Below are 23,781 nucleotides of genomic sequence, written 5' to 3' on the forward strand. Positions count from 1 at the left end.
CCGTGACAAAAGGTTATATTAAATAGACTTTTTCTTCATAGTTGAACTATTCTATTTCATACATTTTTTATATTACCAATTTTATATTAGTTTTGTATTAACATTTCATTACTTATTTTGTTGGTTGCTTTCAAGTGTTCCTTGACTAACAAACTGGTATTTGTTTTGACTACTTTGGAGGATTTTTTTTTTAAGAGTGAGTTTGCTAAATGGCAATAACAAAGATAGAAATTCAGAAAATAGGTAATGATGTGTATTGCATCAAATATGTTCCTTTTTCAGTTTTTCTTTTTATACTATATATATATATATTTTAACGGTTAAACGGTGGATGTTTTTTCCTCCGTAATATTTTATTTTGTTAATATGCACGTTAATTTACTGGCTGATTTGCTAATGGCCATGTAACACAGTTGCTAATGGCCAAGGAATTTTGAAGGTGATAATCAAATCTCAGGCTAATAAATGGTGAGGAGAAGAATCTTGTTTGACACAATCTCAATCGAGATTCGAGAATTCGACAATGGAAGAACAGATTTGATGAGGCAGAATTCAATTGGGTCTCATAATGGAACAATAAAGCTGCTGATCAATTAACAAAATATGATGTAGCTAGGAAAATTAACCTTTAAAGTAAAAATCCTACAATTTTAATATTTATTTTTGATAAATTAGATGTCCACAAAGAAAACAACATGTAATCAAGCATTTGCAAATAGTCCCTTAAAAAAAAACAATATCAATGAAAATAGATTTTATATTCCAGACCAACACAAAAATAATATCTAAAAGAGTTTTCGTTACATTCTTTTTCTTCTTTGGTTTATATAGCTCAGGTTTGAGATATGAAGGCATGCCAATTGAAGAAGAAGTGAGCTGCACGTTTTATTACTCGTCGGTGGTTGGACTATGAGACTACCTTATCCCTAAATGAGCCGTTTACATAAGCATAGACATATATTGGCACATAAGGATGTCTGTGAGATGAATTTGTTTTTAATATAGAATTGACCATATCATAGATGATTTATATTGAAAATTTGAAAATTTGTTTCCAAACAAAGATATTATGGTATGATGAGGACAATATAATTTATATTACTTACATATAATTTTTTGACTCGGTCTTACAATCCAGAGAGGAACATAATTTTGCTTGATAACAGTGGTAATCGTCTCCAAAGATATTCTTTGAGGTGTAGCCTCATAACGAGAAAGGGCAAGCAAGTATCTATGCCCGAAAATGGGATAAGAATAGAAACGGCGCAAATTAATAACATTATTCTAAACCGGGATTAGTCAATTAGTCTAGTGGTGTAGAAAATGCACCTATTACATACTAAAATAAAGAAATTTCTATAAACCAGATAGCTGACCACAAGGGCATTTGGTCTAGTAGTATGATTCTTGCTTAGGGTGCGAAAGTTCCCGAGTTCAATTGTCAGAATGCCCCTGGGTTGGTAATTGCGATGTAACATTTTGAATAAGATTTGTCGTTACAAACACCTTTTGGAAAATGTGATCTACTAGGTTAGGATTGGTCTATTTCGGGTCGGTTCAGTTATATGTGTGTGTGTGTGTTTCATTAGTCGATTGAAAGGTATAAGCAAAAGAAAAAAACTCAACAAAGTGAGCTTAACTTATCATTGATCAGAATTGGTTGATAATTTTGCAAGTATCAAATTATAATTGAGAATATTCAAACCAAACTATACAAAAAATAGGATGCTAGTTATAAAAAGTATACTACTACTATGTATTTCAGTTTGTAACATATATAGTTTTTTATTTTACGACATGTAAACGATATAATTATATTATAAAAATAAAAAGAGAAATTTATAACCGTTTTTTAGAATTTAAATGATGTGAGATGCAAGAAAACGTGTTTTTATTTTGATTACAAAACTTAATCTTTTGATAGAAGAGATTAAATCAACAACAAATAAAAATTGGATACAACATTTGTTACTTGGCCTAATCTATTATATAAAAGTTGGGTTGTGTCTCACAATCTTGACACATCAGCATTTATTTATGTGACACATCAGCTCTAATAAAAAAAAATCTGATATTTTAAATTTTAAATAATAATTAAGATATTTATGAGTTTTGGAACTCATTTCATGTCTTTACTACTGCCAAATTCCTCTTTGATTCATCAGTCAGGATTTCAATTGGATTTTAATGGCAAAGCTTAAAACCGAGTTTTGAAATTTCACTAGGATTATACGAGTTTGTAAGTGAAGGAAGTAATTGTGGTCATGGCTATGACTTCAAGAGGTGGTGATTGCTATTTTCAGATATTGGAGAAGATTTGAGGAAAAAAAAAAGATATTGGAGAAGGAAGGTCGCACGAAAATTCAGTTAGGAGTTTATGAAGGATTAAATGGCTTGATATTATTGGTAGAAAGTGGCTTTGCGTATCTAAATAACCTGAAACATTTTAACGAATTGTGTTCTCTCTAAAATGAGAAAATATAAAAAATGGTAAAGACGAATGTTGATATCACTATGCATGTTTGTTGCCATTATGATGAATTAATGGTATGGTTTAACCTCATTCTTTTTTTATTGCTTGGGTTACAACTTACAAATGTTATGGGGGAGACGTAATAAAGACAACAAAGAGGATGTTATAGAGAAAGCAGAGAAGAGTGAGGGGACAAAAAGTTTTCTCGGAAAAGAATAACAAAAGAGTAATTTTTTAAAACTGTGATGACCATAAATGATCGATAAATTTGTTATGATCGGATGATTTCCCAGACTGCATAATTTGTAATTGTTTTATCATCTTCTATTCCTCATGAGTGTTAGTTGGAGGTTGTTCAGCCGCTCTCATGGGAGACAAGACTTAGGAGTTAGGATCACAATATGATCACATTTTGTATTCATTATCTAAGTATTTTGTTATAACATAATTTAGGCAGTGTGTTATTAAACAATTTCATATTTAGACAGAAATAGAATGTAGTTCCCATAAGGCAATAATTCTTTCTACGCTCGATTTTTGGGGTGCAAAGTTTATGAAAGAACGATTGGTAAGACTAGATCCTTACGTAATTTTAGAAGTTATAGAAAAATATTTGTACTTTCTTAAATGTGATATGGCGATGTGTAGCTTGCATGAATGTAAGTGTTTTTTTTTGTGTGCTAACTGTTAACATATAAAAAAAATCAGAAAGTTGCCTGCAATTTAAGCTGATAATCTAAATTTCATGTGCATAATATAAAACTTCCAATTAAGTGATCATATAACTTAAGCTAGAAAATACTAATTATTTTCTTTTTAGTTTTTAATATATGGTTGATTACAACCAAAACTAACTGGAAATTTAGAGTAAAAACTACAGAAAATTTAAAAAAGTGTTTACATTATAATAAAAATAAATACGAACAAATAATTTCAACGTATATCAATTCATACATTTTATCAAATGACCGCTTCTATATCGAATTAGGTTGTATTTGTTAAGATGTTTTTCATACAAGTAAAATATTCCTAAAGTTTAAATAAAAAATTTATCATATTATACAACACAAATTATAAATTTATAAAGTATACAAGCCCGTGTGTACACACGGGTCTTCACCTAGTCTATTATATAAAGACTCAGTTGAGTCTTACAAGCTTGACACATCAGCGTTCATTTTTTTGACACATCAGATTAAAAAAAATTATGAGAAAATTAAACAATTAAATTATACTAATTTCATTTTTAGTTGAACGCAAAAACCGAAAGAGAAGTACATATCAATTTATGGTTCATAATAAACTGCAAATTAATTTTATTTTGGAAATTGGAAAGATGGAATCTCAAACAATCTCCAATGCTTTCTAATATCGACTCAAAATTTCACAAGTCAATAGGTAATTTTTTATTCTTCGTCTCCTCTTTGATTTATGGGTTTTTAAAAACTGTATTATATTTCTTGTATTGAATTCATTCTGGTTTTGTTTACATAGACATTGATCCATTTTCTTTGTATAAAGGCATATCCACCAATGACAATCCTACCACCGGGATAAAGGCTTGAGACTTGAAGTCTCGGGCAAAAATAAAAATACGATTTCGCGAAGATATTAAATTTGTCTTACAAAATACATATTTTTATCATTAAAAATTAACTAACAAAAAAAAACAGATTGAGAAAAATAATAATGAAGATATATTTGGTTAGGTGCAAAAATAAAAAGTATTACATCTACAAAAATAATGACTACATTTTTACGAGTTCATATGATATTCATATTACCAAATGCAAAAAAATAGATTAAACTTATAAAATAATATCTATTAATAAATTATATTAAAACAAAAAAATCACATTTAATGACTATATTTTTATAAATTTGGATGATATTTTATATTATCAAAATAAAAAATAGGTTAATTTTGTAGAAAAATAGAATTTTATAATGTATATTAAAACAAACAAAACACCTGCGTGTACATGCGGGTATTCATCTAGTATCCCTAAAAATTAGCTGTTCCAAATATCTATGTCGTTTTTCTCATTATAATTTCACTTTCTCTACTAATTGTCGTTTTGCATCCAAAAAAACGACATGTAGTTCAGGTTTCCGAATATAAATGTCGTTTATTTTCGCACGGAGGTTTTAGATTTTGCTTATGTTGGGTTTGGTTTACTGAGAACCTGTAAATGGCTAATTCAGTGCCGGAATTAGGTCAAATTCCCGGCGGAGATTCCCAGATTTTCCCTCTCGACGCCGAGACCATCAAGCAGCGAGTCGACGAGGTTTTACATTGGGTTGATTCGGTAAAAAAAAAAACTTATCCTTAGACCTTTGATACCTTCTTCTTGCTCTATTGTCTTTCTTGATTCTGAATTCGGCTATTTTTCGTGTTGCGTCGTGATGATTCAGCCTTCTTGCTCTATTTTTTTAAGCTTTGAAACGATATTCTACAAATTCTTCTGTGCTTTGGCTGTTTCATCAAAATATGTTTCATAAACTGGTCTCTGGAGTTTTGCTTTGAATGTGGCATAGTCATATTTGTTGATTGAATGGATGATTGATTGGTTATACCTGGCTTCAGCTTGAGGATAAACTGAAACAAGTAGAGGACTTTTACTCGAGCATTGCCGTCGCAAACTCTGGCTCTAGACATGTTGTTGGGGTTAGGAAGGTTCAACAAGAGGCTGCGCGTAGGGAAGCTTTTGCTGCAAAAAGAATGCATGACCTCATGCGTCAATTCGGAACAATCTTCCGTCAGGTAAGAATCATCTCTCTCTTTCTCTCTTTCTTGGCATTTATGTCTTCAGGAAGAACTTTGAAATTTGGTTGTACTGGGTTTTTTTTTCAGATAACTCAGCATAAGAATGCATGGCCATTTATGCATCCTGTTGATGTAGAAGGTCTTGGTTTGGATGACTACTATGAGGTAACGTTTCTGTCTCAGCTCTCAACAACCCTTTGTTGATATCTTCTTTTTGTAGACTAGTATGTTTTGCTCGTTGAATACGTTTAAGATTTTGTGTGTGTTATTCCTCTGTCTACATTTTAAGTTATGGGATTTTCTTTTGTTCTGATTGTAAGGTTATTGACAAGCCTATGGACTTCAGCACGATAAAGAATCAAATGGAGGCTAAGGATGGTACCGGGTACAAACATGTTATGCAAATATATACCGATATGCGGCTAGTGTTTGAGAACGCAATGAAGTATAATGAAGAATCAAGTGAAGTTTACACTATGGCGAACATATTACTGGGAAAGTTTGAGGAGAAATGGGCACACTTTCTTCCAAAGGTTCAAGAAGAGGTAAGGATAATATGTTATTATCTTTCGCACTGTTCTCTTGATGTGAGTTCAGCACCAAGGTTTTTTTTTGTTAGCTTGGCCAAGTTCTAAACAAAATTGATAACAGGAGAAAATACGGGAGGAAGAGGAGAAGCAGGCAGCAATGGAGGCGCTATTAGCAAAAGAAGCATCTCATACCAAAACAACTAGAGAACTGAACAATGAGGTTAGTTTTTTTATCTTTTTTTTTATAAATCATTGACACTTTTGTATTATCAACCTTTTAACTAACAAATTGGTATATTGCTATCCAGATTTGCAATGTTAATTGCGAGCTGGAGAAGCTGAGGCATATAGTTGTGGAAAGATGCAGGTTGGTCTAATCACTCTTAATGAATTCTTAACACATTTTAGGATCCTCTGTTCAATTTTTGAGTTTTTCTCACACCTGTGAGTGTTTTGTATCAGGAAAATTACAACTGAGGAGAAGCGTAAGATTGGGTTGGCATTCTTAAAACTGTCTCCAGATGAACTACAGAAGGTGTTGGGAATAGTTGCTCAGGCTGACCCGAGCTTCCAACATAGAGCAGAGGAAGTGAGCATTGAGATGGACGCACTGGTAAATATCTTAGCAAAGCCACTGTCACCTGTGTGCTTTTCTGGTCGAAAGATCTTGTCTTTTTCTTTTTTCTTAAGCTTAGTTTTCATGTACGCAGGACGAACCAACACTGTGGAGGCTAAAGTTTTTTGTGAAGGATGCGTTGGAGAATACAATGAAGAAGAAGAAGAAGGAAGAGACAACAAAGGCTGAAGATTGGAGAGGGACACAAAACAAAGAGGTTTCCAACAAACGAAATGCGACTAACAAGTTAGCAGAGAGAAGTACGAAGCGGACACGCGTGTGATCCACACGATTGCTTTTGAAGACACAAAAACCTTGAACAGGAAAAAATCTTCTCTTTGTATAAATGTTTTCTAGTCCGTTGTGTATATATCATCCTCAGACACCAAACTAGCTTCTGATTCTACCAACATTGAAAAAAAATGCAATCTTTATAAAGCTTTTGCTTTTGTTATCCTATTGGCACTTCCCTTCGTGATAAGGTATGGATATAATAAAGATAGAGAGAGAGATAGAGATTAATAAATTTAGCAATAATTAGGAAAATATTTAATGATGATAGAAAGATGCAATCTCAGGGGTTAGTGTGTATATAAACGCGCTTTGGATTCCTCTGTTTTTTTCTCAATCGTCTCTCTTCTCTGTCTGTTTCTGCATGAAAATGGAAGAAGAATGCACGGAGAAGAAGAATTGGAATTATCAATATTTGGACACGAGTTTAGCAGAGAGACCGATGTGGCTTATAAAACCCCCTTCTCTCGTCGCTTCTTCTTTCGAATATCTTCCTTTTCCCGACGATTCATACCTTCCTATAGTTACCGTCTCCGTCGATCCTCAAGCTACCGAGGACAAAGAAGCCGAAGTATTTCTCTTTTTTTTTTCCTTTCTTTCTTCTTTGGTCTTTTGCGTTTCGATTTCTGCATCTCTCACTCGCATTTCTCTCCTCTGTGCATGCGTAATCTCGTTACATTCTCTGAAATTCCATATATTTGGAGGGGAGATCTGGTTTTCTGAGATATCGAATGAACTGGGTAGTATTTGTTTGAAACCATTTCTGCAAATTTAGAGATCTTCTCTTTTGTCAAGCTGTTTTGAGCTTCCTTGACTCTCTTCAGAAGAATTTTGGTAGATTTTTACGTAGTTTGGCTTTCTTGCTCATCACTTGAACTGCGAGTGTTTTTTGTTTGTTTGTTTGTTTGGGGTGCATAACATTAAACAAGTGATTCTTTTGCCTCTGCAGTTCGTAATGAAAATAGCTCGAGCTGAATCTGGAAACATTCCAAAACGTTATACCTTGGAGATGTCTAAGGATTTCGTCCCCATGTATTCTTACAGTGAATCTTCAAAAGGTAAGCAGAATTCTCCTGTCCAATCTCTATCATTGTGGCTGTCCATTTCTGCAGTTTCTTTTTGTTGTGCGTGTAACATGCTTGAGTTACAACTGTTGGTTCTTCTATGGCATGAGCCTTTGAGAGGGGTAACATAAGTAGTCAGAGATAGACTTTGTTTTGAATAATTACATTCTCGTATCTTTGCTTGTTGTATCACGTTTTAAATCATTGAGTGAAAGTTTTAGCAAATGGTCTGTTTAATTGTTTACAATTCAGCAGAGAAGCTGTCTGATGATAGATAACTGTGTTGATTCTCTTCAAAAATCTTTGAGTTGTAGGAGAAAAGTCAGTTGTAGGGAAGATTAAAAACAAGATTGACATGAGGCCTCATAACGAGAACATCGAGAGCTATGGAAGACTGTGCCGCGAAAGGGCAAGCAAGTATATGTGCAAAAATAGACAGATCCAGGTTCTCTCCTAAAAAGATTAATGTGGTTTTAATCAAATGTCTGCATTTTGTTTTTTTTCCCATTATCATCATCATGTTTTCTTGAGCAGGTCATTGATAATGACAATGGAATGCATATGAGACCAATGCCGAGCATGATTATCCCCACCGCGGCTACTGTATCTATCTTTACCACTTTGAAAACATACATTTTAACGACAGTAATTAAAATTTTGACAACTGCTTTTGTATCAGGAAAAGAAGAAAGTGACAAACAAGGCATCGGAAATGAAGAGAACAAGAAGGGACCGGAGAGAGATGGAGGAAGTTATGTTTAATCTATTCGAAAGACAATCGAATTGGACTCTGAGGCTGCTCATTCAAGAAACTGACCAACCAGAGGTAAGCAGGAGGAAACTGTATATAAGTTCTTAGATTGAGAGAGATTCAAAAGAGAAAACCAAAAACAAGAAATGAAAAATGTGGTTTTGGCGCAGCAATTCTTGAAAGACTTGCTGAGAGATCTTTGCTTCTACAACAACAAAGGGAGCAACCAAGGAACTTATGAGCTCAAGCCTGAGTACAAGAAAGCCCCACAGGAATAGAAACTCTCTCTCTCTCTCCTTCTCTCTCGATGTCTTATGGTCCAATTGATTTTGGATTATTTAGCTAATAAAATTGATTTTCACGTAATGAAAGGCTAGCTAGTTAGGTACTTCTATTGTAACTGCTGTTCATTATTATAATAAGAAACATAGGTTCGTTCAATGGTTTTCCTTTAATCTTCACAGATTCAATCAATCTCTTTAGTCATGTTTTTAAAAATATAATCAGATTTTGACTTTCGATTCCCAATCCATAGAAAAAGTTGTAGCTTTACTTCTCCTTTAATTTCATCAACAAATTATAAAGAAACTAAGTATTGGAATCAAGTAGTACTATAAAAAATAAACTAAAAAGACAATCATATTTTATTTTGACTTGAGTCAGAAGGATGTTTGGTATGGCTTAAAGTCCGTTTAAATTAGACGATTTGGATAACCGAGTTTGGTATGGGCTTGATTCGGATAGGTTTTACGTTTGGCTCGGATGTGATTGTAACTGGTCTATTTCGGTTTGGTTCATTTTTGTTTTGTTTTTATTTATCAATTTCGAAAAAGGTAAAAAGTGTGGAAAACAAAATTTCGCAAGCCACACGGTGGTTCCGGTCACGACTCACGATGTCGGGGAAGCCGCCGTCGCTGAAACGAATCGGCTTGCCATGGCCAGAGCTCAACGATGGTTTGGCATACAAGGATGTCGTCTCATCTTTTTCTTCTTCTTCAGGTCTTCCTCTTCTCTCCCTCCTCCACTATTGCTTCAGAATTCATAAAGTTTTGATTTTTGGTTTTTGTTCTTGATTTTGTGGACTTACTATGCAGAGTTAACGACGGTGTCAGATTTCTACTCAACGAAATATAAGAGCTCAGCTCCACTGCTAGGGTTCTCTACTCTTATTCCTCTACTACTTTTCTGCAATATCGTTTCTTACGTTTCCTTCTTTTAACTTGATTTCTTTCCCAGGTGGATTCAACGTATCCAAAACGGACAGGTTACTCTTTGTACCACATTTTCCACAGAATTTATCGCTTTATTCTTGAGCTTTTGTAATTTCATTTCTTGTGTACAACGTATTGCAGATACAAATTGATGGGGAAGTTGTTAAAGATCACAACACACTTCTTAGGTTCCCTTTTCTTACAGCGATTTTAGCACTTTTTTAAAATTCCTTAGCTTTTGTAAAAGTGTCTCATTTTGTTTTCTTTCTCAGGAGGGGTTCCAAGTTAGTTTACCATAGGCTTCCTTGGAAGGAACCTGACACGCCATACTCGCTAGAAGTTTTGTATGAAGACAATGATTTGGTAACTTCCCGCTCTAAACAAAACATAGAAACGAAATTTTTAAAGTTTCTTCCTTTTGCTTGATGCTATGTACAAGTAATGACCAGTGCAGCTCCCTATTTGGTTTTCTTTTGGTCTGCATTTAATATTCTGTTCTCACCTGGGTTCGTCTATGTACTCAAAGATACTTCTAGGTTCCAAAACAAATTTGGTATTGTGAGATCATTTTGTCTAGTTTTCAAATGGCAATGTATATTTGCTGGATTTCATATATTGTAATTGTTAATGCAGATAGCCTTAAACAAGCCTTCTGGACTTCAAGTATTGCCAGGAGGGCTTTTCCAGCAACGGACTTTGTTGACGCAACTGCAGTGGTGTTTTAGTAAAAAAGATTCGTCCACCGGAGCTCGTGAATCACACCCTGTCCCTGTACATCGACTGGGAAGAGGAACATCAGGTTAGCCTATATAATGGTTAAGTATTCTCCGCCCCTTTATAAATCTTGTACTCTTCACTCGACTTATCACTTCTCATTGCAAAAGCATCTCTACAATGATATCTCTCTACTAGGGAAGTTGTTAAGACTTAAAAGATATGTTGTTTTCACTTTATTTCATTTGTTTTAATTGAAGAACTCTTTTCTCAGGTATACTTCTCTGTGCGAAGACAAAGCTTGCAAAAACGAAACTTGCTTCTTATTTTGCCGAGGGAACATCTCTTGTTGGGTTCGGGTGAGTTCAAGCATGATTTCTTGCTTCAGCTCATTTTTGAAAAGATATTTGGTCTTATCTATAGGGTTTTTTAGTCAGTTTTTTGGGAAACATTTGTTTCTAGAGCTGGTTAGTAATTTATCAATGCTATATGTGAAGGCAATTTCAGTTACAGATTGCAGTCTCTTGTATTACCCTAGTAATGGTCGCTACGCATGCAATAGTATAGTATTTTGATTTAACATCTTGTACCTAAAGTTCTTCATATGTTTGCATTCAGTTTTCTGATTCTGATGTAAAAATATATGACGTATGGTCGATTAACTTACTGGACACTTCCACAGTTCCACTATGTGGGGAATATATGAATTATAGGATCTATGAAGTCTTTTGCATTTGTATTTTCACTATGTTCATAGGAAGTAAACTCTTCTTACAGTAACCTGGATCAAGAGTGTGGAACCGGAAGGAAAATATCAAAGATCTATCGAGCACTAGCAGATGGTATAGTTGAAGAAGACGAGGCAAGACCACTTTATTATTTGCGCTGAGAATTAATTTTTTAAATGCTCTGTAATTTGATTAGATATGGAACTGAGATAGCGTCTCTTGACAATGCTGCTTCTTTATCTACATTTTGAAGGTAGTCATCAAACAGCCTATCGGAGTGGTTAGATATCCTGGGGTCGCAAAAGGATTATATGTTGCTTCTTCAGAAGGTCATTTCTAATATCTTATACCATTAGCTAGAGCGGCAGAATATTCCACACTAAATCTAATTTGTTTTGTCTTTATGTTTGTTCTGATTTTCCTTCTTATCAGGTAAACCTGCTCTTAGCAAAGTAGCTGTTCTGGAGAGAAACATGCAAAGAAATTGCACGCTGGTTAAGGTCTTTCTTCTGTTTCATCTAAATTCCAATGCTGTTAGCTTTCGCACTTGCATGTCACACAAGGATGATAATGCAGAAAGCGAAGGAGAGAGTAGACCAAAACAAATCTGTTGAAAATCATCTTGTTTCTATGCAAAACAGGTGGAAATACAATCTGGAAGACCACATCAAATCAGGATTCATCTTGCATACATGGGACATCCCTTGGTAGGTAAAAAATTCTGTTTCCTTCCGCTCTGTCACACATTTTGAATTGGTATTCTGTGCGACTTGTGCATTTATAGCCCTTCATAATTGTAAACTAAGAAAAGTTGGATAAGTAGCTTTAAATAGAAGTTTTGTAAGGAATTGTTTTGCATCTTTACTTATGTATCAACTAGGCAATCATTGAACAACCACACTGCTAGCTGGTTGTAGGAAAACTTTAGTAGAGCATTGAATACAAAAGGATTTGGATGGATAAAATCTTAGTCCTACGTGATGCTCAAATTAGTTATAACTGTATGAGCCGCATAGTAGCAGTCAAGGGCATGAGTTGCTTATTGCATAATCTAGGAAGATCTTTCTACACACAAGTTTTCTTTTGGCAGTGGTCTGTGAAAGAGGAATGTGAATTTTACCGGATCTCAATGCATTGCAAGTCAGCAAACATGGAAATTTTTTTGAAACAGATAGCTTACATGTTGACCAAAGTGCAGGGGACCCTCTTTATGTTGCGGGCGGAAAACCAAAGTGCTTTGATCCAGATGCTGTAGATTCTGCTTTTGCTGAAGATGGGTACAAACTTGGATCACTTCTCTTTCGTACTTACATTTTCCGCTATGTTTTCTAGGTTCCTTGAGATCATTGGTCCTTAAGAATTGAACGATCTTGAGCTAACAAATGTAGCATGATGCAATATAGTAGGTAGTTTGTTGTATAGACTAATGTTATAACATGTGCCATGACTAAATCGAAGCACCGTGGCCTAATATTTTGATGCAGGGGTTACCGAAGACCTAATCAGGCTGTTCCTGGGGATTGCGGATATCATCTGCACGCACATCAAGTAGAGCTACCAAATCTGTTGAACCTTAATAAGGTATAAAACTAATCATGCTAAAGCCACACTAGTTAAAATCTGAGTGTCTTTGCAACAGTTGTCCAGCCCTTAGCCAGATCGATTATTTCTTAATCTCAGCTTATAATCATGTCATTACCGTCTTGCAGGTTGTAAAAGTCGTGGCGCCATTACCACCAATCCTCCAAACAAGTTCCGAGGCAGAAGAAAATGGTTTTTCCTCCTGCAAGTTAAGTTAAATTAGTCTTTCACTAGACACCATTAGATGTGATTCTTCAAGTGTTATCCTCCTTGGAAAACATACAGAGAGCTAAGCTTAGCTCTTTCTGTTATTATCAGAAACATTACAAATACAAACATCAGCTATGAATTTTTTTGCAGGCGCCTAACTTACGTTGAACCCAAAGAAAAAAAATGCCTATATAAACTGACATTCTAAATTAAGAAGAAAAAAATGACAATAAAATGAGATATAATACAGATAGGATGACAAACAAAGAATATGCCAATCCTCCAAAACAAACTAATCATGATCCTAACAAGCTTTTGATTCACGTGGCTGCCTCTGCTACGCCATTTACTCCTCCTATGTTACCTTCATCCTTACCGCTCGAGATCTCTGCTCTATCTTCGATATGCTTCCCAAAGCTCAGAATTCCATTAACATCCAGCTGAATCTCTTTGGTACTAACAACTTGCTGCTTCAGATGCGTGGCAAATGCTTCAGGGCAACTTGCAAGCAACTTGGCAGACTCTGGCAAAGATGTGAGCCCGGTTTGAATTCTGTTGCCATCCCAGAAACCGTAGCTCGTAATAGGAACATTCTGAAGGTGTTGCTGATTAATGTACTGGTGTCTTGTATCCTGGTCCCTGCTCAAGGTTGATGATGACCTGATACTTCCGCCTGGATTGTGTTTTTGCTTGCTTCTATTCTCATCAGCGGTTAGGACTGTGCCAAACAGCTTCACATCTCCATTCATATCGAGCCTCTCAGTATCACACAAACTAAATGAATGGCTCCTGCTATGACCAGATGATTCATCTTTATGGTACACTGTCAGAGGCTTAGTACCTGAACTAGTACACTTGTTGAGTGAGAAACCTTCACCTGTGCGTTGGGTTTTCACAATCAAATCAGATTTTGACCTACTTATCCTGCTCGGATCTTGCGTGAATATCTGGGCAATTTGAGAATATTCCGCATTAGTAGCACGTAATTGACCATTCTGCACAGGGTTAACATGGCCTAAAGCCCGAATCTTCCCATCCAAATCCAGATTGACCTTAGAAAACTGCCAACCTAAGTTATTTGTTTGGACAACTTGTCCAGCAAGGGCATTTGGTAACTCGGACTCTGTTTGGCAATTGGGATTTCCTTGTGGTACACTGACACCTACAAGGTCATCCGTCGACACCTCAATCGGAACATGGTGGAGACACTCAGGATAACTGAAACTTGAAGGCGCAGCTTCAGCCTCAAGGCCAGAATTTCTGGTTTTGTTTGCAGCCTGCATCACTCCATCCTGATTCTTTGAACTTTGTTTAGGCAATGCAGCACCTTGACCTCCGGAGCCCTTGCGTGAGCTTTCTGTGGGAGTCTCCACAATAATATTGGAAAGAACGCTTGAGCCACAATACAAGGGATCAGAAGATACAGCGACAGGTGTTAAATTGCCTTCATCTATTTCCATTGACAACAGATCATTGCTCTTAATTTTCCCTGCATCCTGACACTGGCTCTCAACAGTATTAATGTCTACTGAATCTCTACAAGGTTCCGAAACAACACCCGGGAAATCCCCATTTATAGATGCTTTGTTCACGAGACTAGTATCATCTTTCCGACGCAAATATGTCAGCCCATTCTCTTGTTCTGATCTACTGAGGTCGGCTTTCATATTTGCAGTGTCTGAATGATTAGTTCCCTCCTGATTCATGTTAAAAGGTGAGGTAGGTGAATTCAAACCCATCTTGGCGCTGACTCCATTACTACATATGCCAGAATTACTCTCCATAGCACAAGGATCTTCCAAGTCGCTTCCACCACCCTCATTGGCATTATCAACACTTGCAGACGTGCTTATATTTCCAGATCCAGACTGTATACATTCCAACCCAAGGCATTTCCGAACTTTGCTAAAGAAAACCCTACACTGATCCTGAGACCTTGTCCTGACGAACCTCGAAATTGAAGCAAAATTCTTGCCAAATAGCGAGAATCCCTGTATAAAGGCAGATCTCTCATCATCTGTCCAATGAATAGGACCCGTTTCCCCGCAGCTCTCTTCTGAACATGAGTCATCTTCTTCATTGCTGTTCTCATTATGTGTAGTATGAGATATCCGAGGCTTTTTTACAACATGATCAAACTTCAGATGATCAATACACCTCTCTGAAGAGTTCACGGAAGTCCTTAAGCAAGAATTTATCTGCTCCGATGACAAAGGGCCAACATCTAAAACATTTTCACCAAGAGTTCTCTTCCGAGGGAAATCAAAACTGTAGGAGCACCCTTCAGAGTTATTGCCATCGTGATGCAATGAATTAGAACTGCTGCAACCTCTAAGGGTGATCCTTTTGGAAGGGATCTGCCTGGTTGATGCCACCTTTCCTGCGTTTGCAGCTATTATGGAGACGGCACCTAAAATATCAAGAGAGGCAGCACCCATGTCACGTTTCCACTTTTTTCGTGGCGCCAACATGTAGGTGTGCTTCCCTTCTTTACCATAAGCACGCTGCTTCTTTATTTTCCCAAAACAATCAGACTTGTGGTTTTTGTAGTAGTAATCAATACAGTCCGCAGTTGTCTTTTGGGCAAGATATGAAGCAATCTTCTTGAAATCCTTCCCGTGCATTGCTAGCATATTCAGGAAAGTCTCTTTCTCCTCTGAGGTCCAAGGATTAATCATTGTTCTTTCCTTCTCAACGTCACATGGATCTTCAATCAGTCCATTGCTAGAGATAAACCTCGACATCGCCCTCTCTTTCTCATCCAAAATCATCGCAGGCATTCTCAACATGTCTCTAAAAGGCTTTAGACAGGTACCCTGAAGTAGCTTTTCCATATAGCTTACAAGCTCTGTTGTAGAGGCTACACTATCCTTTCTTGGAGCTGCACGTGTAGAGTAAAACAGTTAATTAAACTTCAAAACTCGATGAAAAGAAGGTTTCAATTCGTCTGAGATCATTATCCAAACGTTTTACAAAGCAATCTGTTTGGACTACACCTCCTAGATATACAAGCTAGATGTTAAAGTAAAGATTACAGTGGAGACAATTTTAAAATAAAACCCAAATTTAACAAAATTACAGTGGAGAAAATAATAGAGTAAAACCCAAAATCTAACAAAATTAACCTAGCATTACCAATGTCCAACAAACTCGTTAACATGGAATGATTTTGAACTTAGCTTGCAAATAAAGAACCACTCTTTGACAACTCTTGTGCCCAGAGAGCATATGGCATCATGGTTCAATTAACCGTGTCAAAAGTTCTAGAGTTTTCTCTCAACAACTCATGCTCTCTTGAAAAGTCAATACATTTCAAGACCCTACAACTAAGACAAATATTTACCTCAGAAAGAGAAAATACGAACATAAATACTCCAAAGAAACACATACCAAGACTGAACCCAATTTTATCCAAGACAAAGATAAACCACAAAACGCTTAAAATACCAAGAGAGAAAACCAGTGAAAAAAGAGATTTGAGAACTTTACCAGAAGAAGACAATCTCAGGCGGGCAGGCTGGGGAAGCTTCAGATACCCACTATTTTTTGCATTAGGATACAGTTCTGTTTTTTTGTTAGACTTCGGTTGGTACTTTGAGAAGGCTAGTTGACGCAGATCTTTCTTCCATGCGAGCTGAAACGCTTTATACTGAAGAAGTAAAATTTTCTCCCTAGCTCGCAAGAGCTCTATCCTATCAGCAATTTTCTCGTTGACATGAGAATCAAACTGCCTTTGACATATGCCAGGAAATCTTAAGCCATCAAACGAACTGAAATCTCGTGGAAGCAATTCGTTAAATACTTCAGATGATTCACTGGCATATTTCTTATTGGAAGATAATAACTTAGCGCAGAGCACGTCTTCATTGGAGGCCATGCTATCATCAGCAAAGGAAAGCTCAATAGTTTCCTGATTGGCAAAAGCAGATCTGTTAATCTCTTTAGACGAAGCAGCTGCCTTCATAGACGGTATGGGCAACATATCTTCACTGCTTTCAACTGTGGCAAGAGATTGGGATAGAGATTTGACTTCTCCAGGACAATCCTCAAAAACATCAACAGGAACCTTGGCTAAAACAGCCTGATGAACAGGATCCCTCACCAGTGTTTCAGATACAGAGGAAGCAGCTGCCTTAGGACCCAAAATACAAGAAGCTTCCTGCTCATTGGCCACATTTTCATCTCCCTCACAAAGGCGTGAACTGGATCCAACAACACGGCATTGTCTTCCACCTTCAAGCATTAGCGTCTTATGTTTGTTTTCAAGCAGATCAATTTCCGATTCAGTAATCTCCACAGCTTTCAAAATATCACCTTTCCAGGCAAGTAATCTGTTCATTGATGTCAATTGGACAGAACTGGAATCCCCTGTACCAGAATCATCAGTACCAAGCAACTCATTGAGCAAACAGCCAAATCGCTCCATTGAGATGTTATCAATCTCCTCGATATTGATTGGAAATCGTTCAAGGTGAGTACTAGACACGGGACTAGGTGAACGGCACAGGTTATTGACATCGCTAGCAGTTATAGCAGCTTTGGCAGATGATTTATCTGCAAACCCTGAACACGAAAAGAAAAAATAATTATACGGGTATGTTACATTGTCCCCAGCAGAAGATAAGGAGTGAAAGCACAAACAAGTGAAAGACATGATAGAAGAGAAAAGAGAAATCAGTGTTTACAAGATCAGATACATGGCAAAAGAGCTCAAGCAATAGGAAAATGATGTAGGTAACTCTAAATCGCGCAGGAATGAGAATAGCACACAAAGAGATGTATGAAGAAATGAACCGTACCTGGTGATGAACTGCAAGCTACAGAGGATGGAGTTGTAGGGGAACCATATTCTGGAACAATGGCTGCTGTAGGACTTTTATCAACAATATTTTTGTTCAAAGAATGCAGTTCCTCTGTACTGTTTTCCAACAATGTCGTTCCATCTTCGTTTGTGTTAACATCAACTTTCTTTTTCTCATATTTCGCCAGGCCCTCACCCCACCCAAGACGTTGTTTCTTTCTAGAACTCATCTCATCAGTAAGAAGAGTAGTTGTGGCACATGCGGTAGCATCTCCTGAAGAAGATTGAGTCACAGCAACAATTTTAAGAAGAACCTCATTTTTCCGATCGCTGGAATCAACAGCCCCCAAGCTTTTTAAGCTACCTGAGTGACTAAAACTTGAACTTTGAGATGCAAAACTCCCAGAACCGGTCCATGCTGGAAGTTTCCCAATTGCTCCCAGAGAACTCTCCTTATCACATTTCCTGGCACCGTCTAAATCACTTCCATGTGACCTATTAGCTTGCGGGTCTTTCAGGTGAAGCTGTTCCCAAGTCCCCTCTAGCTCTGCATTGAGGGTTGGAGGATCTAATGAATTATCATTAGCTAACCTTCGAGCATGCACCAAATCATTGCATTGCTTTGCTGGAGAATAGGCCTTATTACCATAATTGTTCTCCGAAGAAGGCCGTTCAAACGAGCTAACACAGTCAGAAAGGGGATCTGAAGGAAGTGATAGCCTCTGATCTGAAAATTTAAGCTCGTTTTTGAATTTAAGTGTCCGTAATGGGGTACAGAGCTCAATGTCCGGGTGAGGAGTGGAGTTGGCTGGATCCCAAGAGTTTACAACATTAGTATGAGTATCTGAAGCATGTGGTGGCCTTTCATCAACTGACCTCCGACCATTTCTAATACCACATGGCCTCTCAAAACCTCTAGAAGATCCGTTGCTCATCTCCCATGTATTGCATTTCCAGTCCTTCTGGCTAAAAGAAACTCTATCATCCCTGCAATTCCTGGTATATCTCCAGTCTCCACGTGGTGCTGATGGTCTATAGTAGTCATTATCAAACATCCGGGCACTGGACCGAGAAGATGTGTATCCATGACTAGTCTCCTCCACAAACTGGTGCCGTCCACCCTGCTTACCATGACCTTCAGAAAATTTGGAAGACAAAGAGGAAATTATAAACTATGCAAGACCTATATTCATCCAAATATATATAACTTCTAAAACTAAAATGATATCTTTCCACAAAATTTTGACCTTTTACTGCTGGAAAAAGTTGTTGTGTAATATTTCCCAAGAGGAAATCAAACTCCAGAACCATCATATCACATAAAGAAAACATTTTGAGGTGACAAAACCAAAACACAGGATATTCAAATCTACCAGAAAAAGTATAAATTTAAGCAACCCACAACATAAGCCCCATCTTCATCCAAATCTATAGCATGTAAACCTAAAACCAACAACAATCCACGGTTTTTGGGGACTTGTACTGCTGGAAAACAAGTCTTGTAGGATAATGACTCAGGAACAAAGTTAGGTTCATATTTTCATGTTTTCAGATTTATGAGCTAAAAAATACTACCTCAACTAAGATAAATAAAACTCCTCTTGCTGTCAAACTACATCTACCTGAGTATTAGATTCCAAACATAAAAATTGCTCCTTTTCAATAGTAATCTCATCGACCCACTTCCTATCGATCTTCAGAGTTGTGGTAATGCTCCAAACAAAAAAAAAAACCTAAATCGTCAGACAGCAAGAACTCAATTTTTTCAAAAAAACAAAGGTATGCCTCTAAATCAACAATCAAAACAGAGCAGGAAAAGTATTATATCGCCGGATTCTAAGCCCTAATCATCGAGAAAAGAAGAAGAGGAAAAAAAAAGAGGGTTAGGTATCTTACAAGAAGGTCTGCGGAAGTCTCCAGATCCCCAGCGTGAAAACTCGCGGGGAACATGGTGAGAAGAAGGATTTGTAGGCGAATCCCTCCATCTAAAAGCCGAATCGAAAGATGCTTCAGGCCTCTCGTGCTTCCTCTGCCTCAAGAGCTCCTTCCGATCCCACGATGCGTGATCCTGCGGCATCAAATTATCCAGAACAATCGCATAAGAGTAACTTTGAACCCACTCCAGATTCCGTCCCGGCGGTGACCAAACGAGGTACAAAGCGAAGGTCGAAGCTGAATCAATGGAGCCCGCTTCCAGACAAAAACTGAAACCAAATCGAAGATGTTGAAGTTAGAAGGGACTAGGGTTTCGTCAATCTGAGGTTAAAAACGGGGTAAGCCCAAAAAGGAGGAAACAGAATCGAACAAGGAACCTGGAAGGAGCCGAGCTGTAATCACTACTGAGAGAACGGAGATTCTATCGGTGAAGAAAAAGCTTAAAAAAGGAAAAGAGGCTTCCTTGAATTTCGGGTCGCAGACAAAGTGGATTTTTTTATCAGGCGATTCTCTCTGTATTAGCTCGAACAAGCGGAGAAGAGAATGGAGATAGAGAGAGAGAAAGCATGAAAGAGAATCCCTGTAACCTAAAGACGCCAATAAAACCGTATTTCAATATATTTTTGGCGTCCGCACTATTTATATCATTTAAACAATTAAAAGTAAAATAACCCCAACAAAAAAAAAAGTAAAAATATTATTATTTACTTATTTACTATTCCTTTTTTTAATCGTATACGGTATTGCAAAGACTTCGTCTTAATACACCTCTCCATAACTACATTCGAAGAACTAAGCAAAGTAGTGTAAATCGAAGTTAGCCACTAATAAATAGCTATCATCATCTGTATTTAATTCGTTTTATCATTAAGAACCAATGAGAGCAAAGAAAATTACTTTAATCATTAAAATTAAAAAAACGTTAACAGAGCTCTCATTGACTTGTGAAGCTGATTTATTAAGCAGAGAGATACAGAGAGAGAGAGAGAAAGACGGCTTTCCACCGCAGTTTCCATAAATCTTTCAGACAATCTTCAAAATTCGCAGATCTTTGGTCTTATTTGTGATGGCGCATCAGGACAACTTGGATCATCGGTATTGTAGTTCTGTCTTTTTTTCCCAAAATCAATCGTCTCCGACTCTCCGTATTGGTCTTTACTTACCCGCTTCCATAGTTTCTCAACAACCATATTGACTAGAGTCGTTTGCAATCGAATCACGTTTAGAAGCTGGTTGATCTTGTAATTAGGGGAATTTTCTTATGGCTCATTATCTTCATTTTATAGGTGTATTGATTCAGACGCACAAGATCCTACTTCAATGACCATTGAATTTCTCCGTGCACGTTTACTTGCTGAAAGAGCCGTTTCCAAGAGCGCTAGAGCAAAGCTTGATGGACTCGCTGATAAAGTTTGTATATTGTCTTTAATCCTCTATTTGAATTTTTTTTTGCTAATTTGTGAACTGTTTTTCTTATAGCCTACTGTGTCTGTCATGTCTTAATCTTTAGGTAGCAGAGCTGGAGGAACAGCTCAAGATTGTGTCTTTACAGAGAAAGAAGGCAGAACAGGCAACTGCAGATGTCCTTGCAATCCTTGAAGAAAATGGGTTTACTGATTTCTCGGATGCTTATGATTCAAACTCTGATCAAGAAAGCTATTCTCAGACTAATTCAGGTAAGCGTTCTAAATCTCAGTGGAGTAAATTTTCTGAGTGTTGGGTTTGAATGAGATCGAGCAATTTTTCAATATCGGAGGTTTATATATTTTCTAGTGTCTGGCAAAAGTCTATCCTGGAAAGGCCGTAGGAGAGAAGCAGGTTCTTCCGACAAGATCAAGGAATCACGTAATAGAAGACAAAGAGGTTTTGACTCTGCTTATTTTGCCTCGCCTAGACACCGTCAAGGAAGATCTTGTCGACAAATAAAACGCAGCGAATCAAGGTCTGTTTATTGTTCTTAAGATCGAAGGTTTATATCTCTTATTATAGGTTCTAGACCTGATGAATCTCTTGGTAAATCTATTGTAATACTTGCATATATATGTTGTATGTTAAAACAACCAATATCTCTGAACTTTCCAGAATTGTATCTGAAGATCATAAGAGAGATGGAAATACAGTTGTTGATCTTCAAGGAAACGGAGTTCGTACTGAAGTGCTTCCTAACACGAGTGAGGAAGCATCCAGAACTGTTGTTGATGTTACGGTTGTGAAGGGAGACGAAAGTTTGCAGAAGTTGTCATATTCAAATGTTTTAGAGAAGAGAGACCGTATGGACATCAACTTAGAGAGAGCTTTAGAAAATCGTGCACAAGTTATTGGGTCTTTTGAAGATATGGAAGAGACTCAAAAGCAATGGGAGAAAAAGTTCACAGAGAATAAATCCTCTGCCCTGGTATGCCGTCTGTGAACTAGTTCATTAGTTGTGATTATGGTATGTTGTCGTATGCTTACATGAACCAAACTTCAAAATTGTTTATAAGAGATTTCCATAATTTAAAGGTATCTTTAGTTCACAAATATGAAAAAAAAATGCCCACTTCATGAATCTAGTCTCCGCTCATACATACAAGTAAAATTAATATTCTGATCAAAAATTTCAGTGAGTTCAGTAGACATCTTGATCAATATTTCTTCTCCAACCTTGCAGGATTTATGTGACGTAGGAAACCATTCAGATGTGACAGATGAAAGTAATGGGGAAAAAGTCCAAGCTCAGCTTCAAGTTTCCACAGTAGTGCCCTCACTCCATGATACAAAGTCTATAGCCAATAAAGTTAACTTTAGGGAATCGTTTGAAACTTTGTCGCATGGTTCGCCTGATAATTCAGTAACATCATCTGATAAGTGCTGCAAAAGCTGTGGTTCCAAATCTGTGAAACAAGATGCTGCTCATTCCGGAGACAAAGGAAAACACATTTCTGAGAGTCCTAAAAGTGAGTCTTCATCATCTATTCGGTCATCTCCGGTAACGCGACCAAACTCGAGAGGTGGTTCCTTTAGCAGTAATGCCAATACCATCCAGAAAGTAGATTATCCCTTAGTTCCGGTGGCAAAAGAAAAGTCTGATACCTGTGATACTGTGCTCACTGCGCTAAAGCAAGCTAAGTTGTCTCTGCAAGAGAAAATCAATAGCCTACAAATCAAAAAACCTGAGTATCTTTTTGAAAGCTCATATCCTACTACAACGCCAGGCTCATATATGAACGCATACTCACTACAGATAGAGCCAGCATTTAATACCAAATCATCTCTTCCAGCTTCCAGCGTTGGGTCCATGGTAGAGTTTCCTGTTGGCTGTGCTGGACTTTTTCGAGTACCCACTGATTTTTCACCTGATGCATCAACGAGGAACAACTTTATAGCTTCGGGTTCTCAGAAAGCTCTTGTTGGCCATATACCTGAGCGACATCAGCTTTTCACCAAAACATCCCCAAGAGACTTCCTACATGCTGGCTTCGAAAGCCAATTACTAGACACTAGTCCTCCTCCTTCGTCATTGGATGACCGCCCTTTGACCACCCCATACATTGGTGGACCAAAACTGTGGGCAGGCTTCAGGGCCGATGGCTTACCGATGGTTGATGCTCAAGAATCCAGACTTTATAAAGGTACAACAAGTGTTTTAGGCAGTGCTATCTCTAATGGAACATCTGGTTTTGAACGACAATGAGGATGACCGATTAGCCACGGCTGTGTAAGTCCTCTTTCATATATGTTTTCCGTAGGTTTTTGAATATCTTAAAGCTCATGTAATCAGTTTCTAATCCGAAGATGTCTCTCTTTGCAGTTACTGGGGATGCGGGGAATGATTGAAGAATACTTTACAAGTGGATCACAAACTCTTCATGCCACTTGATCAAGAAAAATATGTGTTTAGTGTAGAATTTGGTGACAAGTAATCAGGCAACGAGGGTTTCTGATAACTAAGAAATGTTCCACCAATGTCCTGAAAATTAATATACGTGGTATGTTAAATAGACGTTAAATATGTATCTTAGCTGTTGTGTTTATTCATTTAATATAAAGGTGGATGCATAAATTCATATATACCACTCTGCTTGTAAATGAAAAAAAAAAAATATATATATATATATGAATCAATAATT

The 23,781-nt window shown here is 37.1% G+C and overlaps 5 protein-coding genes across 10 annotated transcripts; 4 read left to right on the forward strand and 1 right to left on the reverse strand.

The window, feature by feature from the left end:
• The first annotated feature begins 4,602 nt into the window (after positions 1-4,602).
• LOC18021651 (transcription factor GTE6) lies at positions 4,603-6,840 on the forward strand. The gene is made up of 8 exons (XM_006403755.2): positions 4,603-4,782; positions 5,061-5,237; positions 5,328-5,405; positions 5,561-5,785; positions 5,892-5,990; positions 6,079-6,137; positions 6,233-6,383; positions 6,481-6,840. Exons 1-8 carry the CDS (start codon positions 4,666-4,668, stop codon positions 6,667-6,669), a joined length of 1,095 nt encoding a protein of 364 aa, XP_006403818.1. The 5' UTR covers positions 4,603-4,665; the 3' UTR covers positions 6,670-6,840.
• Positions 6,841-7,022: 182 nt separating this feature from the next.
• On the forward strand, positions 7,023-8,889 carry LOC18021652 (transcription initiation factor IIF subunit beta). 2 transcript variants are annotated; one of them, XM_006403756.2, is made up of 6 exons: positions 7,023-7,248; positions 7,627-7,735; positions 8,056-8,186; positions 8,276-8,344; positions 8,421-8,567; positions 8,663-8,889. In XM_006403756.2, the coding sequence occupies exons 1-6, from the start codon at positions 7,042-7,044 to the stop codon at positions 8,768-8,770; spliced, it is 771 nt and encodes a 256-aa protein (XP_006403819.2). In that variant the 5' UTR covers positions 7,023-7,041; the 3' UTR covers positions 8,771-8,889. The 2 variants fall into 2 exon arrangements, with proteins under 2 accessions (XP_006403819.2, XP_024013766.1); XM_024157998.1 differs by having other exon boundaries at positions 7,047-7,248; positions 8,050-8,186.
• A 451-nt stretch (positions 8,890-9,340) lies between these two features.
• On the forward strand, positions 9,341-13,056 carry LOC18021653 (RNA pseudouridine synthase 5). 3 transcript variants are annotated; one of them, XR_002900265.1, is made up of 14 exons: positions 9,341-9,491; positions 9,587-9,647; positions 9,729-9,756; positions 9,845-9,891; positions 9,976-10,066; positions 10,337-10,502; positions 10,692-10,776; positions 11,195-11,279; positions 11,399-11,474; positions 11,578-11,645; positions 11,787-11,852; positions 12,317-12,422; positions 12,630-12,726; positions 12,855-13,056. XR_002900265.1 is itself a non-coding variant. In XM_006403757.2 (14 exons), the coding sequence occupies exons 1-14, from the start codon at positions 9,386-9,388 to the stop codon at positions 12,942-12,944; spliced, it is 1,149 nt and encodes a 382-aa protein (XP_006403820.1). In that variant the 5' UTR covers positions 9,341-9,385; the 3' UTR covers positions 12,945-13,056. The 3 variants fall into 3 exon arrangements, 1 of the variants encoding a protein (XP_006403820.1); XR_002900266.1 differs by having other exon boundaries at positions 12,344-12,422; XM_006403757.2 differs by having other exon boundaries at positions 11,787-11,856; positions 12,344-12,422.
• Positions 12,972-20,263, reverse strand: LOC18021654. 3 transcript variants are annotated; one of them, XM_024157842.1, is made up of 5 exons: positions 20,050-20,263; positions 19,634-19,941; positions 17,736-18,872; positions 16,426-17,490; positions 12,972-15,817 (listed from the first exon to the last, which is right to left on the reverse strand). In XM_024157842.1, the coding sequence occupies exons 2-5, from the start codon at positions 19,812-19,814 to the stop codon at positions 13,257-13,259; spliced, it is 4,944 nt and encodes a 1,647-aa protein (XP_024013610.1). In that variant the 5' UTR covers positions 19,815-19,941; positions 20,050-20,263; the 3' UTR covers positions 12,972-13,256. The 3 variants fall into 3 exon arrangements, with proteins under 3 accessions (XP_024013610.1, XP_006403821.1, XP_024013609.1); XM_024157841.1 differs by having other exon boundaries at positions 13,010-15,817; positions 16,426-17,499; XM_006403758.2 differs by lacking the exon at positions 20,050-20,263 and having other exon boundaries at positions 16,426-17,499.
• A 376-nt stretch (positions 20,264-20,639) lies between these two features.
• LOC18021655 lies at positions 20,640-23,760 on the forward strand. The gene is made up of 7 exons (XM_006403759.2): positions 20,640-20,767; positions 20,959-21,082; positions 21,183-21,348; positions 21,446-21,614; positions 21,755-22,067; positions 22,323-23,369; positions 23,463-23,760. Exons 1-6 carry the CDS (start codon positions 20,739-20,741, stop codon positions 23,343-23,345), a joined length of 1,824 nt encoding a protein of 607 aa, XP_006403822.1. The 5' UTR covers positions 20,640-20,738; the 3' UTR covers positions 23,346-23,369; positions 23,463-23,760.
• The last annotated feature ends 21 nt before the right edge of the window (positions 23,761-23,781 follow it).

Source organism: Eutrema salsugineum, unplaced genomic scaffold (genome assembly GCF_000478725.1).
Source record: "Eutrema salsugineum unplaced genomic scaffold, Eutsalg1_0 scaffold_16, whole genome shotgun sequence".
In the NCBI taxonomy this organism is placed as follows: domain Eukaryota; kingdom Viridiplantae; phylum Streptophyta; class Magnoliopsida; order Brassicales; family Brassicaceae; genus Eutrema; species Eutrema salsugineum.

Excerpts from the sequence above, each read along its gene's own strand:
- LOC18021655 (XM_006403759.2), top strand. The coding sequence starts at position 20,739 with ATGGCGCATCAGGACAACTTGGATCATCG. Across the intron at positions 21,083-21,182 it reads TTGATGGACTCGCTGATAAA|GTAGCAGAGCTGGAGGAACA; the intron begins GTTTGTATATTG and ends CTTAATCTTTAG. Across the intron at positions 21,615-21,754 it reads ATAAAACGCAGCGAATCAAG|AATTGTATCTGAAGATCATA; the intron begins GTCTGTTTATTG and ends TGAACTTTCCAG.
- LOC18021654 (XM_006403758.2), bottom strand. The coding sequence starts at position 19,814 with ATGCCGCAGGATCACGCATCGTGGGATCGGAAGGAGCTCTTGAGGCAG. Across the intron at positions 18,873-19,633 it reads AGACTTCCGCAGACCTTCTT|GTCATGGTAAGCAGGGTGGA; the intron begins GTAAGATACCTA and ends AATTTTCTGAAG. Across the intron at positions 17,500-17,735 it reads AGCTTGCAGTTCATCACCAG|GGTTTGCAGATAAATCATCT; the intron begins GTACGGTTCATT and ends TTTCGTGTTCAG.
- LOC18021652 (XM_006403756.2), top strand. The coding sequence starts at position 7,042 with ATGAAAATGGAAGAAGAATGCACGGAGAAGAAGAATTGGAATTATCAA. Across the intron at positions 7,249-7,626 it reads CCGAGGACAAAGAAGCCGAA|TTCGTAATGAAAATAGCTCG; the intron begins GTATTTCTCTTT and ends TTGCCTCTGCAG. Across the intron at positions 8,345-8,420 it reads TTATCCCCACCGCGGCTACT|GAAAAGAAGAAAGTGACAAA; the intron begins GTATCTATCTTT and ends CTTTTGTATCAG.
- LOC18021653 (XM_006403757.2), top strand. The coding sequence starts at position 9,386 with ATGTCGGGGAAGCCGCCGTCGCTGAAACGAATCGGCTTGCCATGGCCA. Across the intron at positions 10,503-10,691 it reads ACTGGGAAGAGGAACATCAG|GTATACTTCTCTGTGCGAAG; the intron begins GTTAGCCTATAT and ends CTCTTTTCTCAG. Across the intron at positions 11,475-11,577 it reads ATATGTTGCTTCTTCAGAAG|GTAAACCTGCTCTTAGCAAA; the intron begins GTCATTTCTAAT and ends CCTTCTTATCAG.
- LOC18021651 (XM_006403755.2), top strand. The coding sequence starts at position 4,666 with ATGGCTAATTCAGTGCCGGAATTAGGTCAAATTCCCGGCGGAGATTCC. Across the intron at positions 4,783-5,060 it reads TTTTACATTGGGTTGATTCG|CTTGAGGATAAACTGAAACA; the intron begins GTAAAAAAAAAA and ends ACCTGGCTTCAG. Across the intron at positions 6,138-6,232 it reads ATAGTTGTGGAAAGATGCAG|GAAAATTACAACTGAGGAGA; the intron begins GTTGGTCTAATC and ends GTTTTGTATCAG.